Source organism: Anabrus simplex, chromosome 2 (assembly GCF_040414725.1).
Source record: "Anabrus simplex isolate iqAnaSimp1 chromosome 2, ASM4041472v1, whole genome shotgun sequence".
In the NCBI taxonomy this organism is placed as follows: Eukaryota; Metazoa; Arthropoda; class Insecta; order Orthoptera; family Tettigoniidae; genus Anabrus; species Anabrus simplex.
Genome location: NC_090266.1, coordinates 241,537,084 through 241,563,672, shown reverse-complemented (window position 1 = coordinate 241,563,672; position 26,589 = coordinate 241,537,084). Strand labels below are relative to the sequence as shown.

The 26,589-nt window shown below is 40.7% G+C and overlaps 1 protein-coding gene across 1 annotated transcript in view; it reads left to right on the top strand.

Annotated features, from left to right (window-relative positions):
- The first annotated feature begins 467 nt into the window (after positions 1-467).
- LOC136862763 (nurim homolog) overlaps positions 468-26,589 on the top strand; it is a 166,294-nt gene continuing 140,172 nt past the window's right edge. The window contains exons 1-2 of the mRNA XM_067138997.2: positions 468-641; positions 22,716-22,891. Coding sequence (XP_066995098.2) covers positions 485-641; positions 22,716-22,891 — 333 coding nt within the window. The 5' untranslated portion in view covers positions 468-484. The remainder of the gene's footprint in view (positions 642-22,715; positions 22,892-26,589) is intronic.

The following is a 26,589-nucleotide window of genomic DNA, read 5'->3' as shown; positions in this document are numbered from 1 at the left end:
CCTTTTTTTGAAAATACTAGACACCGCCTAAATGTATTTCCATAAATTGATATAAGGAACTACCTGTATATAGACAAAGGAAGTCAACTTTAACATATTTGTTAAGTGTGGACACAATGTTAAATGAAACAGTATTCAACATTTAACATGTTGAAGTGGTCACCAGTTAATATTTACCACTTTTAAAATTTAACGTGTTGTTGTTAAATGTTAATCAGTGGTAACACGGTAACACACATTTTTACCACAGGTGTAGTGACGTAAGATGGCGATGGCGGCAAGTTTACGGCTTCACTAGCACCAATGCCACAGGATAGAGAACTGCAGTCTATTTACTATTTGTCTGTGTGTCCTTACTATCCTCCATGTTGGTAACAATGAGTCAATGACGTAATGACAAAAGAGAAATGGTTGGTGTTCTATTTTGAAAGTTATATATTGTTGATTTTTGTAAGACTAGTGTCGTGTTCTAACTTGGCTGGCTATGATTTATGACGTTATATATCGCATGACTAAAAGAACCATCAAAGCTCTAAAGCTTTTATTTGCTGTCATTGTTGTTACGTTTACTATAGTGATATTCAGTCATTTCATGATATTTTTGTCTTTTCCTCCGGCAGAGAGAATGACAGCTTCAGAAGGTATAAATAGCGATTACTCATCACAGTAATACACTGTAGCATAGTGAGAACGTGTGTGTGTGTATATAAGAAGTTATTAATAGTTGGAGATGACTGTAGACCCATTTCAATACTTTTTTCGCCTATAATTAATGTAATGCTTGTAACACTTTGAGTAAAATTGCAAATACCTGCATGACTGCACGAAGTAAAGGCTTTATCAGTAGGGAGTTTGGTTAACTGTTCCAGAATTGCACACATTATGTGCTAGGGTTTATATTTTTTAGTAGTTAATTTTTTTGCTAGGGGCTTTACGCCGCACCGACACAGATAGATCTTATGGCGACGATGGGATAGGAAAGGCCTAGGAGTTGGAAGGAAGCGGCCGTTGCCTTAATTAAGGTACAGCCCCAGCATTTACCTGGTGTGAAAATGGGAAACCACGGAAAACCACCTTCAGGGCTGCCGACAGTGGGATTCGAACCCACTATCTCACGGATGCAAGCTCATAGCCGCGCGCCTCTACACGCACGGGCAACTCGCCCGGTTGTTAATTTTTTAAAATACCGAATTATTTGTAGGTATTGTTTAAAAAACACCTTGTGGCACACGACAAGTTCCAGCTAGTCGTTTCTTGTAGTATTGTAGCGGTGTATATCTGCAAAATCTGAATTTAATGATAATAGAGAACCATTATAAAGATGCATATAGTATTAAACATATGCAGTATTTACAATCAAGCACTGTATCATTGAAAAATAAAATAAATGTCCCAGTATAGATCCCTGTGCTGCGGCAGACTGTACTGTTAATGTGCTTGATACCATATTTCCAGTTGCAGTTGCTAGTCTTAACTCCTTTCTGTTTGACGTAACTTACTCTAATAGGTAAATAAGTTACATGCTATTTATCTGAAGCCGAAGTCCATGCGGTTAGGGTCACACAGCTGTGAGCTTGCATTTGGGAGATATTGAGTTTAAATCGCACCATCAGCAGACCTGACATGGATTCCCATTTTTACACCAGGCAAATGCCGGGCCTGTACCTTACTTACGGCCGCAGCCACTACCTTCCCAATCCTAGGCCTTTCCCATCCTTGCATCGCTGAAAACCTCCCATGTGTTAGTGCAGTATTAAACCACTAGGAAAGAAAGTCACACATTCATTCTGACAGTCTGATACGCACTGATTGATCTTCCTTAAGTACACCATTGTTCTGTTGTATATCATCTTTTCAAGGATTTTGTATAATAGATATGAAACAGTTTATCATCCTTCACACCCTTTATAAGACAGAATGTTAGTATTTCCATTTGTAGCAGAAAAACACAGTTTTCTAAATAATGAAAAAAAAAAAATGAAATAAAAAATTGGCTAAAACTATGCATCATACTTCCAGTAATGATACTGGTAATTACCTATACTGCCTGTATTTTCGTAATTTTTGACTGTAAACACTACTTCCTCCTTGCTTGTTGGCTGAAAGCAATACTATGTGATACACTAGTTTAGCATGTAATGATTGTTAATAACTGTATCAGGACTATTTCCCAGGTTTATTAATATTTGGTGGCCCACAGAAGTGAAGAACTCGTTAAGTGAAATGAAATGGTGTATGGCTTTTAGTGCCGGGAGTGTTCGAGGACAAGTTCGGCTTGCCAGATGCAGGTCTTTTGATTTGACGCCCGTAGACGACCTGCGCGTCGTGATGAAGATGAAATGATGATGAAGACGACACATACACCCAGCCCCCATGCCAGCGAAATTAACCAATTAAGACTAAAATTCCCGACCCTGCTGGGAATCGAACCCGGGACCCCTGTGACCAAACGGCAGCACGCTAACCATTTAGCCATGGAGCCGGACACTCATTAAGTAATATTGTTACTTGGAAAGGGTGGTGGGACACTTGAGATGCAGTGTATCTGTTTTAGGTACCAAGTAATCAAGTTAGTTTGCTGCACGGTTAGTATCACATAGCTGTGAGTTTGCACTCAATAGATGGGGGGTTCAAATCCTCTCATTGGGAGCCCAGATAATGGTTTTCTGTGGTTTCCAATATTTGCATTAGGCAAATGTTGGGGCTGTACCTTAATCAATGCCACGGCCATTACCTTTGTAATCCTAGCCTTTACCCATCACTGTGTCGCCAAAACCTTTCATGGGTTAGTGCTAAACCACTAGGAAAAAACAACCACCACCACAATATTGAATGAAAGTTTTTTTATGAATGTTGGTCAGTATTTATCTTGCTCAAAAAGAAACGACAAGCAATACATTTAATACTACACATATTTATGTTATCAGTGTTGTTGTTGCTTAGGTCATCAGTTCATAGACTGGTTTGATGCAGCTCTCCATGCCACACTATCCTGTGCTAACCTTTTCATTTCCACGTAACTACTACATCTACTCTAATCTGTTTGTCATATTCATACCTTGGGCTACCCCTGGCATTTTTACCGCCTACACTCCCCTCAAAAAATAAGTGAATAAGACCTGGACGTCTTAAGACGTAACCTATCATTCTGGCTCTTTTTCTGTTCAAATTTCACCAAATCGTTCTCCTCTCACCAATTAGATTCTGTATCTTTTCATTTGTGATTCCATTTATCCCATCTCACCCTCAGCATTCTTCTGTAATACCACATTTCAAAAGCTTCTGTTCTCTTTCTTTCTGAGCTATTTATTGTCCATCTTTCACTTTCATACAATACCAAGCCCCAGACGAAAGTCATCAAAAACGTCTATCTAATTCCTGTATCAATGTTTGAAGTGAGCAAATTTCTTTTCTCAAGAAAGGCCTTCCTTGCTTGTTCTAGTCTGCATTTTATGACGTTCTTAATTCTTAATACAGTACCAATATAAATAGTCCGTTATCGGACATTATAAATTTTCCAGCTAACTCATTCCTGGTTGCCAGTGTTTCGCCCTCGTGTGCTAGGTTGTGCTCGTCAGTTGGTACCTAGCACACCTACCAAGACGCATGGCTAGTGCATACCGTGGAGGCCACTGTATAGGCTACTTGAAGCCACTGGCAGTGCCAATGCACTATGAGAGATCTTGTCTCTCTACCAAAAATTGATGCCTTCTTGGCCATCAGATGATATAGATGTTGATTCCCATAGGGAATCTGAAATATTTGTCCCGAATGAGTAAATTTATAATGCCAATATAAATGGTCCGTTAGATAGATAGATAGATAAAGAATGGGTGAACCCTGCCTTCGCAGGGCTCCACACGTAGGTCTGTGAAGACCCTTTGTGTCCCTTAAACGGGTTTGCCTAGTCCAGCCCTAGTGCTGCTATAAAGGATACCAGTGTCCGGATGTTGGCATTCCTGATGTCTTCCAGGCTCGTGAAATGTGAGCCAAGGTATCGATGTCTAGTGCTTGCAAGAGCCTCGCACTTACATAACACATGCGCGGAGGTCTCCTCCTCCCTACCGCATCTTCTGCACATCGGATCCTGATTAATTTTCATGATGGGTAGGTGTCTCTGTAAGGTGTTATGGCCTGTCAACAGTCCAACTACCATTCGCATTCTGGTCCTATTCAAATTTATCAGGACCTTTTTATAACTTTGGCTAGGCCCTTTGATAAGTTCACGTGCCTGCCTTGCTGTAGTTAACCTCTTCCAAATGTCTAAGTGAGACTGGTTTGTCCACTGGGATATTACCAGTTTCACGCTTCGGAGTGACACTCCCAGGAAGGGCTCTGGTCCTATAAAAGGACCTTTTGAGCCTTGTTTCGCTAGTTTGTCAGCTTCTTCATTTCCACTGATGCCTGTGTGCCCAGGGACCCATAATAGGGTAACTGAGCTAAGTTCACACAGCTGATCTAACATCCTTCGGCATTCCATACCATTTTTGATGTTGTTTCAACTGGACATAGTGCTTTTAACGCTGCCTGGCTATCGCTGCAAATGGTGATGCATCTTCTATGTCCAGGCATGTTCCATATATATACAGCACAGGCCAGTATTGCATATACTTCGGCCTGGAAAACAGTAGCGTATTTACCCATAGGAAGGGAGAGCCTTGTCTTAGGCCCCCAGACCCCGGCGTCTGTGCCCGTCTCTGTCCGCGAGCCATCTGTGTACCATGTACAGCCCCCAGACCTAAGATGGGCCCCAGCATCCGCGGCCCACTCCTCCCTTGTGGGTATCACCACTGTGAATTTATAATTCAAATTAAAACTAGGCTTCATCAGGTCCCCGATCATCATTGTCGTAGGGCAGATCTGGTGAAGCCTTGTAAGAATAGAGGCATGACCTCTATTCGGATTCTTGAAGGACCATCCTCCGAGTGACCAGAGGCGGTAGGCACTCATTCCCGCTATTTCCTTAACATATAAATGTAAGGGGGGAAGACCTAGGATGGCCTCTTTTGCACATAATGGTGTAGTATCCAGTGTCCCTGTTATTTGTAGACTCGCAAGTTTTTGGACACTCTTTAACTTGGTGGTCACAGTTTTACTCTCCGAACCTGGCCACCAGACTAAAGATGCGTAGGTGATCGTGGACCGTGCAATAGAAATACAGTGCCACTGGACCACCTTAGGTCCTAGGCCCCAAGTCTTTCCGACGGCCCTGCGACAGGCCCACATAATCCTGCGAGCCTTATCCACCTTATGGTCTATATGTTTCTTCCAACTCAGTCTTGCCTCAAGGATTACCCCTAGGTACTTAACTGAGGTTGTCTTAACTAATTTTTTCCCAAATAGGAAAGGCTCTGACAGCCCGTCTAGCCTCCTCCTCCTGGTAAATACCATGAGCTCCGTCTTGTCGGGATTAACCAACAAGTCCGTGTTGTGGCACCATCTTTCCACCCTATGTAGGGAGCTCTGTACGAGCTCTGAAACCGTACTGGGGAAATTTCCCACCGCCATCAGGCTAATGTCATCTGCATAGCCTTGGGCGTAAATTCCTCCAACATTTAACCTGGTAAGTAGTTCATTCACTACCAGACAGCATAATGTTGGTGATAATACTCCTCCCTGTGGACACCCCCTATCTATATTAGCTCTCAACATTACTGCGTTGAGGGTAAACAGAACTTGACGGCCCTGCAGTGAGGCCATAATCCATTTTATGAGCATCCTGCTCACTCCTCTTCTCTCTAGACTAAGTTCTATGGAGCCCAAAGATGTGTAGTTAAAGGCCCCTTCTATATCTAGGAATACAACCATAGCGAGTTGTTGCTGATCCAAGGCACTCTCCAGCCTAGAAACTAGCTGGTGTAGTGCCGTCTCAACCGACTTCCCTGGTTGATATGCCTGTTGATGAGGATGCAGGGGACAGTCTCTTAATACTTTCTCCCTGATATGTCTATCCACCAGTCTTTCCAAGGTCTTAAGAAGAAAAGACGTTAGACTAATGGGTCTGTAATCCTTAGGTCTAGTATATGAAGACCTTCCAGGTTTGGGTATATACACTACCTTCGCCTGACGCCACAAGGAGTACACGTACCCCATAGTGTGACAGGCTCTAAAAATTCTGACCAGGTATGGTATAAGGACCCCACCCGCTTCCTGAAGGAGCGCCTGGAAGATTCCATCCATTCCTGGGCTTTTGTAAGGGGCAAAAGATTCTAATGCCCACTTCACCCTTCTTGGGGTAACAATCTCTGAGGCTTCCTTCCAGCCACTTCTATCGGGTCTGAAGGATCCGCTCGATTCTACTTCACTATTCGTGACTGCTGAACCTGGAAAGTGGGCATCAAGCAGTAAGTTCAGGGTCTCTCTCTCTGTGGATGTGTATCCACCCGAAGGTGACTCCAGTGAGCCCAGCCTTGCCCTTCCATCCAAGGTTAGAATTTTATGAAGCCTTGCCGCTTCATGTTGACTTTCAGTGGCGTCACAAAACTGTCTCCAAGATTTCCTAGAAGCCCTTTTGACTTCTGACTTGTACCTTCTTTGTGATTCTTTATAAGAATCTAGGCTTTCTTGATCCTGAAGTTCCCTGTATTTATTCCAGAGCCTTCGTGTGTTTCTCCTCAGGTGTTCAAGATAACTGTTCCACTTTAAGCTTCCTGTTACTCTTTTTGCCTTAATGACTGGGCAGTTTAATTCATAAGAGGTAACCAGTGTCTGTATGAGAAAGCTCACACTGAGCTCCAGCTCCTCTTTGTTCTTAATTACATTTGAGGGTCCTCCTTCCAGTCCCCTCCTCACGTCTTCCCTGAAAGACGTCCAATTGGTTCGTCTAGGGTTTCTATAAGATGGGATCTCGAAGGAGCCCTCTATATGAAACACAATGTGTCTATGGTCTGACAAGGAAGGCTCCAAAGAAACTTTCCAGTCTTTAAATTCCTGTATGATTCCCATGGAACCCAGGGTAAGATCTATGATCCCCTCACTCCTGTTATTGATGAAGGTAGGGTTATCACCTATGTTCATGATCTCAAGATCAGTTGTACATAGAAATTCTATGAAATGCTCTCCCCTTCGGTTTGTGTTTACTTCCCCAAATGCTGTGATGAGCATTGGCGTCACATCCTACTATGAGTTTTTTTTTTTTTTTTTTTTTTTTTGCTATGGGCTTTACGTCGCACCGACACAGAGAGGTCTTATGGCGACGATGGGATAGGAAAGGCCTAGGAGTTGGAAGGAAGCGGCCGTGGCCTTAATTAAGGTACAGCCCCAGCATTTGCCTGGTGTGAAAATGGGAAACCACGGAAAACCATTTTCAGGGCTGCCGATAGTGGGATTCGAACCTACTATCTCCCGGATGCAAGCTCACAGCCGCGCGCCTCTACGCGCACGGCCAACTCACCCGGTACTATGAGGTTTAGTCCTTGTTTCCTACAGTATATCACCAGTCTCTTGAACTCCTCCGACGGGGGGTGGAGATTCAGAGTCTCCTGGGAAATATGCAGAACAGACAACCAGGTCTCTTGGCTGTCCGCCCTCTTCATATCTCACTGCTACAAGATCTCTAGTAATGAAGCCTGGTATAGCCCAAGCGTAATGATCCTTAACTAGTATACATGCTCTAGGCTTCTCTTCTGCTACTCCACTGAATAGAGTGAAGCCTGCACATTTTAGTCCCATGATATGCCCCTGTCTAAGCCAGGGTTCTTGTATCAGGGCGACCGAAAACCTGCCTTTCTGGATACTTCTAATAAGTACCCTAGAGGCCGCTATACAATGTTGTATGTTTGCTTGTATGAAAGTAATCATTCCTTACTTTCATGCAATACTTTACTTTATGCGGTCTCCGGAACGTGCAGCTCCATCTCCCGCGATGAATCTTGAGGCTCGGCTGGCCCCGGTTCCTGTCCGGGCTCTCGCTCTTCACCCCTGCTGGTCTCAGTGTTGTCTGTGGTGGGGTTGGTCCTCTGCTTGTCGCGCTTGCCCTCCACCAGGGTAAAGGTAGCAACATGCACCCCGCAGAAGATCTTCTTCCCCACCACTTTCTCCACATCTCTGGAGTCCATGCTGACCACAAGTCGGACACCTCTCTTCTCCTACTTGCGGTCATAGACCTTCCAGCTGTTGGGATTTAAGCCATGGTTCTGGCGTGCCACTCTTCCCAAAAGGACGTTATTGTCCTTTGGTTGTCCTGGTATCCAGACCATGACTCTCTTATAGGAAAGGAGTTTATCCATGCCCACAATTGTGAGCCTGGCTCCTTCCCACGGTTGTATACCTGTAACAAGACTAGAAAGCCATGCTACAGTCTCGTCATTCTCTGCGATAATGACGGCCGCACCTCTCGACAGATAGCAGTCCAGGAACTGAGGCTTAATGGGCCCCTGCTCCGGAAGCTCGTCTATCAGATTGGTGATAGCCTCCTCCACAGATTCCATCTGTTTCTCGGTTAGCTGCTGGTCAGGATATCCTACAGGTACTATAGCCATCCTGATCCCAGCTTTAGCTATCCTAGCATACTCCACCTTGGGTTTTTTGTGGGTCTGCCGATCTTCTTCTGGGGTTGCCCCCGACAGAAGTCGTTTCCCCACTGGCGTCTTGGTGGGTGGAGTCCTCTGTTCCCTAGAAGCAGAGCCCTTTTCAGGGTCCCGCCTCTTGTGCCCATTGGATCCCCCCCACAGTCGTCGCTGTCATGGCAGTAGAAGGCCTCTCAGCTCCAGGAGTTAGGCCCTCTTTGGCCTGCTCCCGGGCCTTTAAAGCCTTCTTATACCTCCTCTTCTCAGCACCGGAGCGCTGTTTCTTCTTCTTCTTCTTCTTCTTCTTCTGGACTAGTAGATTGCCCACCTCTAGAGTGAGCTCTCTTACTGTCGAGGTCGTACTATCCGATGGTATCTCCGAAGAGTCGGTTGTTGTTGAACTGGTGTTTCTCTCGGAGGCCCTAGAGGAGCTCGCCGGTTTATGGGTAGCTACAGTATTCATTTAGGTCCCACGAGGAGCTAGGGAAATATATGTCCGCCCAGGCAGAGCCCGGCATACCCGGGTAAGGCTACTTACTTCGAGAGGGCGCCAAGTATCTCGAAGGCTCCGTTCAGGACACATCTCCCATGTGCCATGCACCCCATCGGCATGGGTCGTGTTACACCTTGGGGTTGGGTGGTGTTTTAGCTTCCTCCTCCTTGTATACCGAATGGTTACCCAGTAGGGCTCCATTCGGCATCGCAAGAAAGGAGCTACTAGTCCTCCTCACCACGCAGAGGATCTTCAATTGAAGAGGGTAACCAAGGTTAATCCCCTACAATTGTAGAAGCACACACAAGGGGGAAATGGTCCGTTATTGGACATTATAAATTTTCCGGCTAACTCATTCCTGGTTGCCAGCGTTTTTCCCTCATGTGCCTACGCAGTGGCCTCCACGGTATGCACTAGCCATGCATCTTGGTAGGTGTGCTAGGTACCAACTGATGAGCCCAACCTAGCACACGAGGGCGAAACGCTGGCAACCAGGAATGAGTTAGCTGGAAAATTTATAATGTCCAATAACGGACCATTTATATTGGTATTATAAATTTACTCGTTTGGGACAAATATTTCAGATTCCCTATGGAAATCAACATCTATACCATCGTCCTTAATTCTGCCGTCATTAGTTATTCTACTACCCAAGTAACAATATTCATCTAGTTCCTTCAAGACCATTTCCTAATCTGATATCTCTTGCATCACCGGACATCATTCAGCTGCACTCTTATACCTTAGTTTTCGATTTATTTATTTTCATCTTGTACTACTCCTCCCAATACTGTGTCTGTACTATTCAGGAATTTCTCCAGGTCTTCTGCAGGCAGATAGAACAAAAATTGCCAAATCTCAGAGTTTTTGTCATCTCTGTATAGCGATTTTCCTTTTTCCAAATTCCTCCTTGATTTCCTTTATATCCTGTTCTGTGTAAACATTGAAAAGGAGGGTGGGACAGACTGCAAACTTGCCCCACTCCTTTCTGGATTGCTGCTGCTATTTCATGTCTTTGATTCTAATCACTGAGACTGATTTTTGTATGGATTGCAGATAATTGTTCTTTCACGGTATCTGATCCAGATCACATTCAGAATCTCAAATAGCTTGGTCCAATCAACAAAATGAATTCCTCTTCTAGATCTACGAATGCCATGCATCTAGGCTTGTCTTTCTTAATTCGATCATCTGAGATCAGACGTAAAGTCAGGATTGCTTCATATGTTCCTACATTTCTTCTGAAGCCAAACTGATCTCCTCCCAACTTAGCTTCAACTTGTCTTTCCATTCTTCTGTAAATAATAAGTGTTAAAATTTTACAAGCATGAGATACTAAACTAATGGTGTGGTAGTTTTCATTGTCGACACCTGATTCCTTGGGAAGAGGTATAACAATATTCTGTCTAGAATCTGATGGCACTTGTCCTGTATCATACATCTTGCACACTAAATTGATGGGGTGTTGTAGGATAAAAATAGAGTACATCTAAGTAGTATTGTAGTGATGTAGTATATTAATTACCTTATTGTCATGTAATCTTTGTGTACTATCCTAGACAATATTGCTTTCCTTTCATTTTTTGCACATAATTATTTTATTTTCCTTTCATTTCATTTTTCTGTAAAGAATGGCTAAGGAGTGCAAGTGTAGGAACTGTGGGTGTGGCCAGGCGTTAAGGAGTATGAGGGAGGAGATCGGTATGAGTCACTGCAGGTAGAACAACAGAGGGAAGGTGAGGAACAGGAAACTATTGTTGAGAAGTGTGGAAGTAGGAGGAAGGGAAATGTAGAGCAGAGGATAGGAAAAGTCAGGTGGAACAGGGTCATGGGAGGGATAAAAGGGAGGAGGAAGTAGCTTCTGCAGCTGTCAGTAAAGCAGGTGGTAGTGTTTCACGTTTTTACCAACAACGTAAAGCAAGCTGGTATAAGCACCAACATATGAAGGTAATCTCATAAATAAGGTCTCCTGTTTTTTTATAAATACATAGGCCTATTTATTTCTACAGTAGTTTACATCATTTTACAGCTTGAACATTTAGCTGTTTTTCTACATAATCACCATTTTGGTCGATGCATTTTTGTAGACGCTGTGACAGTTTTTGTATGCCCATGTCATACCAGCTCACCGCCATGCTGTTCAGGAAGCTGTGAACCTCATCTTTCACCTCGTCATCGGTGCTGAATCGCTTTTCAGCCAAATCTTCTTTCAACTTGGAGAACAACTGCTGGTCACTGGGCGCCAAGTCGGTACTATAGGGTGGGTGGGTGATTATGTTCCACTGAAACTGTTGCAGGAGAGCAACGGTTTGCCGGGCGACGTGCATGCGAGCGTTGTCATGGAGAATGTTTACGCCCTTGCTCAACATTCCTCTTCTCTGGTTCTGAATTGTCCGTTTGAGTTTTTTTGAGGGTCTCACAGTACCTGTCAGTGTTAATTGTGGTCCCAGCGGATGTAAAGTCGACCAACAATACCCCTTTTGGATCCCAAAACACAGTTGTCGTGACTTTATCGGCAGGCTGTGTTTGCTTTGGCAAAGAGGGATGCTGCCACGGCGTGATTGTTGCTTGGTCTCAAGTGTAAAGTTGAACGCCCAGGTTTCATCACCTGTGACAATTGAGTCAAAAAAGTTGTCCTATTCGGCTGCAAAGCGTTGAAGAAATGCACGGGAAGAATCAACTCGTTGCCGCATGTGGTCTTCAGTCAGCATGCGTGGCACCCATCTTGTGCACACCTTCTGGTATTTCAACTTTTCCGTTAAAATTCTGTGAGCGGCGCTTCTGGAAACCTCACGAACGAAAGTGCAGAGATCATCCAGGGTGATCCGCCGATCTTCACCCATGATTTGCTCAACCTTCACGACTGTCTCGATGGAAATTGACGGTCTCCTGCTCCTTTGTTCGTCGTGAATTTTAGTCCGACCAGCTGCAAACTCTCTACACCACTTAGGAACATTTTGACATCCATGCCTGACTCACCATACACTATTAAATAACACTAGTATGTTTCTATTGTTTACCCACCTATTCAGTACAATACAGTCTTAAAAACTAGGACTTTGTCCTTATCAAAATTGTCAACATAAAATGAATGCATTGGATGGTACAGGTTTCGCCTATCAATAGTAGGCATCATTAGCCATATTTTTACCTTAGGAATAGATCAGATACCTGATTGGAAATGACTTATGAATACTGTTGAAAAGTAACTATGTCTTATAAAATGGATTGGAGGTCGTTAAACAACTATTACAGTATGCATTGTAGTATACTATGTATTTGCTTAACAGTGTTTGTGTTAATATTTGAGTCTAGAAACATGACAAGTATTTAAGAATTATGACATAGGTAGTTGATTCATGATATTAAAAGATATTACAATAAAGTTAAAAATCAGAAAGCACATTCCAATTAATTGTCAAATTGCGTGTTGTTAAAACCTTTAGGGATGTTGACCATTCATTTTTTTTGTCTGGTAATAGTCCTTGGTTCTTGAAGTTGATAAGTATTAGTTTTTTTTTTCATTTATGTGCTTGTAAATTTGAAGAATGTTCATATGACATGTTTTTTTTTTTTTTTTTTGAGATAATATTAGTTTGAATGCTGGATGCCGTAGGCCATATTAAAGTTTATGTAGACATCATTAGGCCATCTTCTTTGATGTGGTATTTGTGGGAAGAGTTTGTGATAGGTGTAGCTCTTTGTTGTTGGACGTGTTGAAGTAAGCGTACTAGTAATAAACTTCATTGTTAGGTTCCGTATTGAGTTAAGACTATGCTTAAAGTAAATACAAAATTTTAATATTCCACCTTCTCAATACTAAAAAATCATTTGATGTTTTACATTGTAATGTTTTTACATTGTAATGTTTTTGTAAAACATCAAATGATTTTTTAGTATTGAGAAGGTGGAATATTAACAGGTAAAACATCAAATGATTTTTTAGTATTGAGAAGGTGGAATATTAACATTTTGTATTTACTTTAAGCGTAAGCGTACTAGTCGAAAGGGAACGTTGTTGTAGTAAAAGTTGTTGTCAATCGATATGTAGCCAAGTGTGTGATGAAATTCTGTAATTAAAGAGTTATTTTGAAAGTTTAATGAAGAACCATTGGAATGAGGGTTCTAAATAGTGGACGTTGAATGAAAAGTGTTGACACTTACCCCTTCAACTGCTGAGATGTTAACTTATTATGTTGAGAACTTTAGAGCTACTGGCCGTCGCCGAGCTCTTACTTCGCGTGTTGTATTTGTGAAGTTTTGGTGGAGGGGGTTGAGCTTGAGAAGGCGTGGCTAAGGGGTTATTCGTTGCGCATGAGGTGGAGTTGCCGGTAGCGGGAGGCAGGGAGGGGTGTGTGTGTGTGTGTGTGTGGTTTTTTTCTTTTGGATTGATAGGAGTGTTTACTGTTTTAGTGCTAAATATTTTATAAAAATTACTATTCTGAAGGGATGATTTTATTAATAGAATTGGGATCTGTTTGTAAAGATGCTCTTGTTATCCATTACGTCATTTAAGTTTTTGTCTTTGTTAAATTGTTGGTCTAGGAAGATGTATAAGTTTTCATATTCCATCATGAGCTTACCTTTTCCAAGATTTGTAAATCCCGATCTGTTGTAGTAAATTCGTGGCCTGTGTCCATGTTGTTACTCATCGCAGAGAACTTATTATGTTTTTGGGCGTTGTAATGTTCTGCATATCTAGTTGAGAAACTGTGGCCAGTTTGGCCAACATAAGAAAAATTACATATTGAGCAACTGACAAGGGAGTTAGCACAACTTGTGACTGCAATTGCAAAAACTTTCTGGTTTGTATTTAAGTGTTTTACATGTACATTACAAATATGCACACAGTATGTGTCATCGACAATTACACTGCACTTTACAATCATGCGCATGTTCAGGCACCGAGTTCAAAATATCTGTTGTTGGTAGCTCTTGGCAGAAGATTACGAGGATGAGCATGTCCACTGAGTTTAAAGTGCCGAAAACAGAGATGCTTATCACAGTAGGAATACTTAATTAATGCTTGCAATAAGCAGTCTTCCGAGTCACACGACTTTTGAACATCAAAAGTACGTTCGGATGGTGATTGAAACCTTTCTGGTCTGAAGTCATCATATCCAGCTACAGTCCAGGAGTACCAAACAAAGTCAGCGAAGACTGAAGAACAGAACTGATTGTGTAGAATGCACATCAGCAACGAAATGGAATCCCTCGACGATGGCGTGAACTGATAGTTGTTAAGGATAATTTGATTTTCAATCCGCTTCAGCACCGCCTTGAACTGTCGGAAGAATAGCACATGAAGCGGCTGAATGTAAGATGTGCACCCAGGAGGGGTGGTCGAAACAGATACAACACAGACGAAGGTCCCTATTATACTAGCTTCCTTGCTCTTATGCGGAATGTCTGTCTTGTTCCCCTAGATGTCGCATCGGCAACTGTGTCGGGTGACCTTGGACACTGCGTGGCGTGTGTCAAACATAGCATACACGTAAAATAACCAAAGTAGCTAGAGAAAACGTTTACGGTGTCTAAAGTTACTAAAGCCACAATATCTTGTTCCTTTTGGTCTACTTTGAGCGGAATAGCGAATCTTCGCAACTTACAGTGTAATTGGCGATGGCACTCAAGTTATACAGTGTTGTAATCAGCACCTCAAACATATTCATACAAACCACAAATCACCTGTGATTGCGATTGCGATCGCAAGTTGTGCTAACTCCCTTGTGAGTCTATATATACCTGAACTTCAATATTAATTGTTAGTTGAATTGACTGACTGAGTCACGTTCTAGTTCGTGAACCATGGGCTACGGCTGAGTGGCCTAGTAAGTGGTCCTGAGAGTCGGGATACCGGTTGCTATGGAATAGGAGTGGGCATCTCGGACATATTCTGAGTTGTGGCCCTCCTTGTGCTCAGGTGGCCAGGACTATACAATCCACCGGTGGTCCCTAACCCATTATAGGAGAGATCCTTTCTTGGATTATGTGTAAGTAGCTTAGCATCCTGCTTCACGAATTTACTGAGCTCAGAACATTTTAAGCAAGCCTCGGACCTATGGGAGTAACGGAGTCCCATTCTCATTTGACAGGCGAGGAACTCCTTGGAAACAACTTGGCGAACAAAATGGAATTCGATGGGGAGCTATCAATATTAATGGGGCTTATGGAAGAAAGAAAGTAGAACTGGCTGAGTCAGCAAAGAGGATGCAACTGGATGGACTAGGAGTAAGTGATATTTGGGTAAGGGGAGATAACGAGGAAGAGATAGGAGATGGTACCATTTTCATTGTGCAGATATTGTAAATAGGACTGATATTGAAGAAAGTGAGTGGCTGTGTCCCGAGTGTAAACAAACTGAGAGTGAGGCAGAACAACAAGAAAGAGAGACTAACAAAACTATAATTAAGATTTTAGGAGTGCTACAAGAGGACTTATGTGCTCTGAAACAAGAAAATGAAAGCTTAAAGGACAGAATAAAGAAACTGGAAGATAAAGAAGACATTGGAGAAGAATGATCGCCGTGGACGGAAGTGACGCGTGGCCATTTTAGGCCTAATGTTAAACATATGGGAGAAACTACGTACAACTTAAAACCGGGAAAAAACTCTTTGCAGTGCCAAAATAGATTTCAATTATTGCAGCAAGTTCCAGAAGAAGACACACCAAGTTTTCCAAATAATTTTAAATCCAGTGGAGGTAAGCTACAGAAGAAGAAAACCAACCGAAAGTCAAGATCGCCAAAGATTCATCTCTACGCAGACAGTCAAGGGCGGGGTATGGCAGAAGGCATCAAGGATGAGCTGCAGAATCCAGAGACTGAGGTTTTAGGACTAATAAAACCAGGTGCCAAAACTGAAGACGTCCTTTCAAGTTGTGATCCTGTGTTAGAGAAGGACAATTATGTGGTGATTGTGAGTGGTACAAATGACATTGCTGCAAATGAAGGTGAGGAATTAATTACGACTCTCAGAGGTAAGATTTCTAAACTACCTGACTCAAAAGTAATTGTAGTAAATGTGCCACCCAGGTTTGACCTTTTAGAGGACTCGTGTGAACAAAGCTGTACATGATGTAAATATAAAAATCAAGAGATTAAGTAAGAGTTTTAGAAATGTCTATGTAGTAGATACTTTAGGTCTTGGCAGGCAAATGTTCACTAGACATGGGTTACATCTAAATGGTAATGGAAAAGCAACTCTCTGTAGACAAATTGCTACAATTATCAACAGAGATTTGCAAACTAATCTGTACTTAAGAAAACCCATACCACTAAACTAGCACATACAGGGAAACTTGCCAGAAAACCCAGACCCTTCAATCAAGATCTATGTACAAGGATCTGGGTTCCAGGGAAGTTCTCAACTCATGAGTCAAACGTTACCCAATTGCAACAGTCAAGTTTTAGGGAGGAAGGAGGTCTGAGATTGCTCTTGGTAAACTGTCAGAGTGTAGTAAATAAACAATTAAAATTCGGTACATTGATGGAATCTTATGAGACGGATGTGGTGATAGGAGTGGAATCGTGGTTGAGAGAAGGGGTGGGTAATACAGAAGTATTTCCAGAAGGGTATACAGTCTATCGTAGAGACCGAGGAGATAAAAAGGGAGGAGGAGTATTTATTCTGGTGAAGGAAACTTATTGTTCGCATGAATGGTTTACTGATGAAAGGGATGAAATATTAGGGATAAAATTAGTTTGTGATAATATGAAGGAGGTGGGAATTATAGGAACATATAGGCCTGGAAGAGAGGAAAGAGACATGGAAATATTTGAGAAAATAATAGATTATACTCATAAAAACAATAATGATACGGTAATAATTGGGGGAGATCTAAACTTGCCTGAAGTTGAATGGAATGGAGCTGCAAGTGAAGCCCATGAACAGAAACTGGCAAATAAGTTAATTTGGGAGGGAGGACTTACACAAGTAGTACAAGAACCAACTCGTCTCAATAACTTGCTAGATGTATTCTTGGTTAAACCATGGGAAATTGTTGATAAAACTGAGGTAATTGAAGGAATAGGTGATCATAAGGCTGTAATAATGGATGTAGGACTTGTACCAAAAATGCTTAATAAGAGGGTCACAAAAGACAAGAAATTATACAGAAAAACTAAAGTTGATGAATTTGGGACTTACCTTAAATCACAATTCAGTTGTTGGATAAGTGAAGGGAATAATGTGGATACACTTTGGGCTAAATTTAAAGGAATCATTTGGGAAGGAGAGAAGAGATTTGTACCTGTTAAGAAGGGTAAAATGACCTCAGACCCTGTTTATTACACAAGGGAAATAAGAAAATTAAAAAGAAAATGTAGAATAGTAAATAGGAAAATCAAAGCAGGTAGGGAGAGTAGAGAAAGTAGAAAACAGCTAATGAGGGAACTGAATAGCGTGAAAAAGGAAGCAAAAGAGAATTATATGAATGGCATTCTTCAAGAGGGTAATGACCACAAAGGGAAATGGAAAAAGCTGTATTCATATATTAGGAATCAAAAAGGAAAAGGAATCCAAATTCCTACAATGGTGGGAGAAGGGGGTGAACACTATTTAACAGATACTGAGAAAGCAAACCTCTTTAGTAGGGAATTCCGAGATTCAGTAGAAGATTGTCAGGACTTGGAAACCGTAACAGAAGATAGAGAGGGAGAGACACAGAGGGAAACAAGAAGCTTCTCATTCACAAATGAAGATATTTTCAGAGAAATCCAACTGCTTCAGCAAGGAAAAGCAGCAGGAAGTGATCAAATTACTGGGGAGGTATTAAAGACAATGGGGTGGTATATGGTGCCTTATTTAAAATTTCTCTTTGACTATGTCATAAATAATAGTGTGATACCAAAGGAATGGAAGGAATCTATAATAATACCAATTTATAAAGGAAAGGGTGATAAAAGGAAACCAGAGAACTACAGACCAATCAGCCTGACCAGTATAGTTTGTAAAATACTGGAGAGTTTAATAGCAAAGTACATCAGAGGGATATGTATTGATAAAAATTGGTTCATGAGGAGCCAGTATGGATTTAGAAAGAAATTTTCTTGCGAGGCACAACTGGTGGGATTTCAGCAGGACATATCAGATCAGTTTGATTCAGGAGGTCAGTTAGATTGCATAGCCATAGATCTTTCCAAAGCCTGTGATAGAGTGGAACATGGAATATTATTAAAGAAATTGGAGGGAATAGGATTGGATGTAAGGGTTATACGTTGGATAAGAACATTTCTAAATTCAAGGGTTCAGAAAGTCAAAGTAGGAAATAATATATCACAGGAAGAGAAAGTCTGGAAGGGAATTGCACAGGGTAGTATAATCGGTCCGTTACTTTTCTTAATATACGCAAATGATTTAGGGAACAATATAACATCGAAAATAAGATTGTATGCAGATGACATAATTGTTTATAGGGAAATAAATAACATTGAGGATTGTTCAGAATTACAAAGGGACCTTGACAGTATCCAAGAATGGGTTGAAGAAAATAATATGAAGATTAATGGAGGCAAATCAACTGTTACAACATTTACAAACAGGAGCTTTAAAACTGAATTTGAATATACTTTGGATGAGGTAGTTATCCCAAAAGATGGCAAGTGCAAATACTTAGGTGTGAGATTTGAAAGTAATTTGCACTGGAAGGGTCATGTTGATGACATTGTTGGGAAAGCATACAGATCGTTACATGTCATAATGAGACTACTTAAAGGATGCAACAAAGAATTAAAAGAAAAAAGTTACTTAAGTATGGTTCGTCCATTATTGGAATATGCAAACAGTGTTTGGGATCCTCACCAAGAATACCTAATAAAAGAACTAGATGGTGTGCAGAGGAAAGCAGCAAGGTTTGTAACAGGGGATTTCAGGAGAAAGAGTAGTGTATCAGAAATGTTAAAGGAACTTGGGTGGGAAACTTTAAGTAAGAGAAGGGAGAAAACTAGACTTATAGGATTATATAGAGCCTATACAGGAGAAGAAGCATGGGGAGATATCCGTGAGAGGCTTCGGTTGGAAAATAATTATATTGGTAGAACTGACCACAAGTACAAAATTAGAAGGAATTTTAGCAGAAGCGATTGGGGTAAATTTTCTTTCATTGGGAAGGGCGTGAAGGAGTGGAACAGTTTACCAGGGGTAGTGTTTGATCCTTTTCCAAAATCTGTACAGATATTCAAGAAGAGAATAAACAACAACAGAGATAATAAATTAAATGTTAGAGGGCATTCGACCAGTGCAGGATATTGTAAATAATAAATGTGTGTGATTAAATTAATTCCATCCCCTGGTCTAAGGAGTTTGGACAGCCCAAGTAGGGGACTGCCTGTAGGGGTGAAGTACAGTGGGGACTTCGAGGGCCCTGGGACCGCTACGGTAGCTGTGAAGGCCCTTCAGGAACTCTGAAAAGTGGTGGCAAAAGGGGCTCTGGTTAAGACGCAGCAGGTCGTTATGCTACTTAGGTTCCAAAATGGGTAAAATATAAATATGTAAATAAATTCAGTGTTAATTTTAATCTTATACCAGTTGTATAGTATTATTAGAAGTAATTTCACATACCGTACTGTATATGAGTTAACTATGTTTGTAAGATATTATAAGTAGAATTTTGTAAACAATATAAATTTATTAAGGATGATGTGTGTGTTTAATAGAAAAAATGATTAGCGTAAATTGTATAATATTGTATTCTAGGAAAATTTTCTTCGTCTCCTGTTAATTTAAAATTTAGTGCTTGACAATAATGTATTTTAGTGTACCATTTGCCACCGAGGTAGACACCTCATTTGCAAATAAAGAGATTTTGATTTGATAAAGTGTACTTGACGGGTGTTAAAAAGGGAAGGGCAGAGTCTGGGGTAGGGCTGTTTATCAGGAATACTATTGCACGCAACATAGTTTCTGTTAGGCACGTAAATGAGCGAATGAAGTGGGTAGATTTAGCAGTTGGAGGAATTAGGAAGAGAATTGTCTCAGTGTATTCACCATGTAACGGTGCAGATGAGGATGAAGTTGATAAGTTTTATGAAGCATTGAGTGACATCGTAGTCAGAATCAACAGCAAGGATAGGATAGTACTAATGGGCGATTTCAATGCGAGAGTTGGAAATAGAATTGAAGGATACGAAAGGGTGGGGAAGATATGGAAGCTAATGGGAATGGGAAGCGCTTGCTGGACTACTTTGCTAGTATGGGTTTAGCAGTTACAAATACATTCTTCAAGCATAAGGCTATTCACCGCTACACATGGAAGGCTAGGGGTACCAGGTCCATAATAGACTATATCTTAACCAACTTCGAATTCAGGAAGTCTGTTAGGAATGTACGGGTTTTTCGGGGATTTTTCGATGATACAGACCACTATATGATCTATAGTGAACTAAGTATCTCTAGGCCTTGGGTAGAGAAAATGAAATCTGTCTGCAAACGAATAAGGGTAGAAAATCTCCAGGATGAGGAAATTAGAAGTACATGGATATGATTAGTGAGAAGTTTCGAACAGTGGACAGTAAGCAGGTTCAGGATATAGAAAGAGAATTTTTGGCATACAGGGATGCTGTAGTAGAAACAGCAAAGGAATGCCTAGGAACGACTGTGTGTGAAGACGGGAAAAAGCGAACATCTTGGTGGAATGATGAAGTGAGAGCAGCATGTAAATGTAAAACGAAGGCTGATCAGAAATGGCTCCAAACAAGGGCCGATGCAGACAGGGACTTGTATGTAGATGAAAGAAACAGAGCGAAACAAATAGTTGTTGAATCCGTAAATAAGTCGTGGGGAGATTTTGCTAATAACCTGGAAAGGCTAGGTCAAGCAGCAGGGAAACCTTTCTGGACAATAATAAAGAATCTTAGGAAGGGAGGAAAAAAGGAAATGAGCAGTGTGTTGAGTAATTCAGGTGATCTCATAATAGATCCCAGGGAATCACTGGACAGGTGAGGGAATATTTTGAAAATCTTCTCAGTGTAAAAGGACATCTTCCTGGTGCTGCCGCAAACAACCAAGCTCTTGGGGAGGAAGAAAATGATGTCGGTAAAATTACGCTTGAAGAAGTGGAAAGGATGGTAAATAAACTCCATTGTCATAAAGCAGCAGGAATAGATAAAATTAGACCTGAAATGGTGAAGTATTGTGGGAAGGCAGGGAATAAATGGCTTCATAGAGTAGTAAGATTAGCATGGAGTGTTGGTAAGGTACCTTCAGATTGGACAGAAGCAGTAATTGCATCTATCTATAAGCAAGGGAACAGGAAGGATTGCAACAACTATCGAGGTATCTCATTGATTTGTATACCAGGCAAAGTATTATTCACTGGCATCTTGGAAGGGAGTGTGCGATCAGTGGTTCAGAGGAAGTTGGATGAAAACCATAGTGGTTTCAAACCACAGAGGGGCTGTCAGGAGCAGATTTTCAATATGCGCCAGGTAATTGAAAAATGTTACAAGAGGAATTGACAGTTATGTTTATGTTTCGTAGATCTAGAGAAAGCATCTGACAGGTTACCGAGGGAAAAGATGTTCGCTATACTGGGTGACTATGGAATTGAGGATAGATTATTAAAATCAAAGGCATTTTTGTTGACAATTGGACTGCAGTGAGAATTGATGGTAGAATGAGTTCTTGGTTCAGGGTATTTACAGGGGTTTGACAAGGCTGTAATCTTTCACCTTCGCTGTTCATAGTTTACATGGATCATCTGCTAAAAGGCATAAAATGGTAGGGAGGGATTCAGTTAGGTGGAAATGTAGTAAGCAGTCTGGCCTATGCTGACGACTTGGGCCCTAATGGCAGATTGTGCCGAAAGCCTACAGTCTAATATCTTGGAACTTGAAAATCGGTGCAATGGGTATCGTATAAAAATTAGACACTTGAAGACTAAATTGATGTCAGTAGGTAAGAAATTCAACAGAATTGAATGTCAGATTGGTGATACAAAACTGAAACAGGTAGATAATTTTAAGTATTTAGGTATTTTTTGTTAACTACTTGTGCCCACCATCTCCTTTGCTCCTCCTCTGCTGCTCATTTAGGAAAAAATTAAAGTGTACTTCAGAACCCATATTTGCATAAAGTTTCAACATCACACAACACAGCAATTTTAATTACTTGTTCTCTCTCTCTTTTTTTTTTCTTCTTCCATTCTCATCAAAATAGTTGCACACTCATAATAACGACGTAGGCTCTCTCCTATGTCTACTTCTCTGACCGGCTGCTACAGCAACACACATGGAGCTTTTAGTAAGGATCAACTATGTGCTTGAACTTTGCCACATTTAAATGAGCAGTCTATTACAGACAGCTGCACCTGTCACCTTGCTGGTACCAGTCGCTTATTTAAGCATCCACCAATGGTAAAGTTAAAAGAAAAATGAGTAGATTCTCAAAATAAGTGACGGATTTCAGCTTGGTACAAGGGCAAAATATAAGTCAGGGACCTTCCTGGGAAACAGGAATGTCTGGTAACCTTATCTTACCCTCTTGATGATGGTGCAGAGCTTGTCTATCCCTTGATCCATCTTTTCTTAGAAAGAAGTTGTGAGGTTATTTTTTCTTTAATGTTTAAGGATGTTGCTTATTTTTATACTTTTACTCTTGTAATTTTATTCCTGCTGTTATAAGGAGCAAATAACAAATGCACTAAGATTCCTCAAATAAAAATTGCTATTAAATTATCTTGTATACTGGTATATATATATATAAAACTTTATATTCCAGATCAAACATGGAGTAATACATTGTGGGCATTACTTGTGGATCTGAGCTTGCTGTGCATGTTTATGTTTCAACACTCGTTTATGGCTGAAGCTTCTTTCAAAGGGATGATCACAAGGCTGGGTTTGAAAGACGTAGAAAGGTGCTTATATGTTATTATGTCATGCACAACACTGGAGGTGAGTATTGTCCAATGTATATAATTATATTGTTAATAATGGGGATATTGTTTAGTATTTATACCACAATGATACCAAACCAAACTACATGGTGCAACAGCTCCAAAGGGCTCTGGCCTACTAAACGACCGCTGCTAAGCCCGAAGGCCTGCAGATTGCGAGGTGTTGTGTGGTCAGCACGACGGATCCTCTCGTCCATTATTCTTGGCTTTCGAGACTGGGGCCGCCCTCTCACCATCAGATAGCTCTTCAATTGTAATCACATAGGCTGAGTAGACCTCGAACCAGCCCGCAGATGCAGGTAAAAATCCCAGATCTGGCCGGGAATCGAACCCGGGGCTCTGGGAAAGAGGCAGGCACGCTACCCCTACACTGCGGGGCCGGCATACCACAGTGATATTCTTCCCAATTCAAGCCCCCATTAATTACAAATGTACCCACCAGTACAGATACTGAATTAAAAACAGGTGATCAGATGAATTTCACATGTAGGCCTACCGAATACTATTACATTGAATTGTTGACTGTGGTGCCATATAAATCTGTGTTAATCGTTTCATTTTTTGGTGAAAATCATTGTTATTTTTAAAAGGATTTCACATTATTTTTAAAGAATTTTACATTTTTTAAAATGAATTTTTGTGATTTTAAAGGATAACTGTGGCTTTTTACAAATGTTATCAGAGAAATCATGAGACATTTTAGGGATTGGGAATTGTAAAAGGTTTATAAAAACATTTATGGAGAAAATCTTGCATGGAAATCAATTAACAAAATACCATTTCATATAATTATATATTAAAGAAAATGTATTTTTATCATGTCTGCTATCTAGCTAAAATAGGTATGTAATGTCATCAGATCTGAGCGAGTTGGCCATGCAGTTAGGGCTGCGCAGCTGTGAACTTCCATTCGGGAGATAGTGGGTTCGAACCCCACTGTCGGCAGTCCTGAAGATGGTTTTCTGTGGTTTCCCATTTTCACACCAGACAAATGCTGGGACTGTACCTTAATTAAGGTCATGGCTGCTTCCTTCCCACTCCTAGACCTTTCCTATTCCATCGTCGCCATAAGACCTGTCTGTGTCGGTGCAACGTAAAGAATATTGTAATATAAATAATAATGTCATCAAAGTAAGGTACATTATTTTCTGTTACTTTTGAAATGAGAATATTGCTATAGTGTTTACATTATCTTCTTTTACGTTGCAATGCGAGTTTCTCAAGACACTCGAGTAAGAAGAAAAACGTTCGCTGTCAGCATTGGCACACGGATACCTCACTGACTGAAGAGCTCTGCTGTTAAAATCATGATGACAGTTAAGTTGACTAAGCAGAATTTTCACAGTATTAGTCTTTCTATCTTTCAAAATAATTTTATTGGTTTGCTCTTGAAGTTTACCATATCCTTGTATGATCACTGAATCATCCTGATTTCCAAAGAATGGGATAATCTTCATAATTTCTACCAGGGAAGTATCCATGTTACTGCCGATAATGAATGCTGGACTGAACACTTCCAGTGCTGAGTACACTTTGTGAGCCAGGTCCATTTTGCAACTGCTGATGATTTAATGTGTTTTACAGTTGTTCTAACATTTCCCTGAGTGTCTGCTCTTCTTATGCAGTTTGCTTGTTGTTTAAAGGGGCCTAACATCTAAGGTCATCGGCCCCTTATGCAGTTTAACTTCTCTTATATTTCAGAATAAAATTTCCCTTGTTTTGCGAACTCAAAATTCATAACTTTTCATTGTACAGTGGAGAGCATCAGACTTGTTGAGTATGTAGATCCTCCAGTGTAGTGATGTACTGCACTAAATCCTTAGCAAGGAAATGTTTTCTCAGCTAAATTGATATTAACTTCATCATTTGCCAATTATTTCATAAAATTTACACTTGTATTACTGTCAAGAATCAGTTCTGATTGCATGAATTCAACAATGTCCCACAGATGTTTTCCAATATATAAGACAGCTTCGAACAAAGTATTCCACCTAGTCATCACTGGGTCTGGAAACAGTGTAGGGATCTTAAATGGATGCTTTGCAAAATTGAACCTTCAGATTTTTGCTTTTTCTCGTATTGAAAAGACACTGCCTTAATCATAGACACAATTGAATTAAGTTTCAGCAGTTCATTCCTGAAGATGTATCCCATCAAATTTAGTCGACCAAACTCGATAGCTGCAGGTGCTTAAGTGTGGCCAGTATCCAGTATTCAGGAGATATTAGGTTCGAACCCCACTGTCAGCAGCCCTAAGATGGTTTTCCGTGGTTTCCCATTTTCACACCAGGCAAATGCTGGGGCTGTACCTTAATTAAGGCCACGGCCGCTTCCTTCCCACTCCTAGCCCTTCCCTGTCCCATCGTCGCCATAAAACCTATCTGTGTCGGTGCGACGTAAAGCAACTAGCAAAAAAAAAAAAAAAAAAAAAATTAGTCGATGTGCCCAACACTGAATGTTCACAGCCTGCTCTCTGAGGAATACCTGTAGGGGAAATGAAGCACTCCAACATATATCATGCACTGTCACTCACCAATCCCAAGATATCGTAATTAATGGAGTACTTCCGTACTGAATAATTGCTCTGGAGCATGATTTTGCATCACCTACTTCCAGATTGTGGACATCAGCATCATACAATTTTTGCTCCATTGTTGGCTCAAGACAGTGAATCAGCACAATAAATACACATCTAACCATCTGATCTGTTGTTTCACTACATAACACAACCTTCTGGCCACAAACTGTTTCTTTCACTTGTTGATGTCTTTTTCTTAGCATTGGTACATACGGTACTTCTCTGTCTGCAATCTAACATTTGGCAGATCTTCAGCATCTGTTAAATAATAAGAACAGTGGCAATGAATGATAAAATAGTAGTAATTAATAATTCTACATACCTTCAACAAATTCAACCATTCTTTTAACCCTCTTAGTTCTAAGCCGTTCCCTGAAATTCTGGCTAAAAATGCCAGTCCCTGAATTCTACTTGAAAAATTTTCATAAAAATTGTATTGTGAAAGATAGATGAATTATTCTCTCTGTATTTTATAAAGAACACATCAAGCTTTAATAGTAAAACCTCATAAAGGAAAAATTCTAAATTATTTTCAAATTTTTTTGTATTTTCAAATCTCATTTTGGATACGTCCTCTGGACCTGACAAAGCACTAGTAAGAACTTAAACTGGCTCAATGTTATGAGGTAATTCTCTCTTTGATGCAGATTATGCTCAAATTGAATATTGTTCCCGAGGCTTTCAGAGAGCACGCACTGTTCTTATATACAGTGGAAGAGGAGACCGAAATGGCCCAATGAACTAGAGGCCTATCTCAGTATGTTCGGCTGTTCGTCGCCTTGTAGAAAGGATGATCGATTCACAATTAAGGCAATATATTTTACTTAACGAAATTCAAAGGGGATTTGTAAGTAAACCTGAAACATATTTAAATATGTCATTAATTGATTGATGTTTGAAGAAAGTGAAATTGGGAGGTAGGAACGTTGCACTAATGATGTTAGACATATCACAAGCATTTGACTAAGAATCTAGCAAGAAATAATTCTACCAGGATCCACGTAAACAGTCAAGTATCTACATCTACAAAGGTAATGCCAAAAATAAGGTCTCCTATTTTTTTATAAATACATAGATCTGTTTATTTCTACAATGGTTTACATCATTTTACAGTTTGA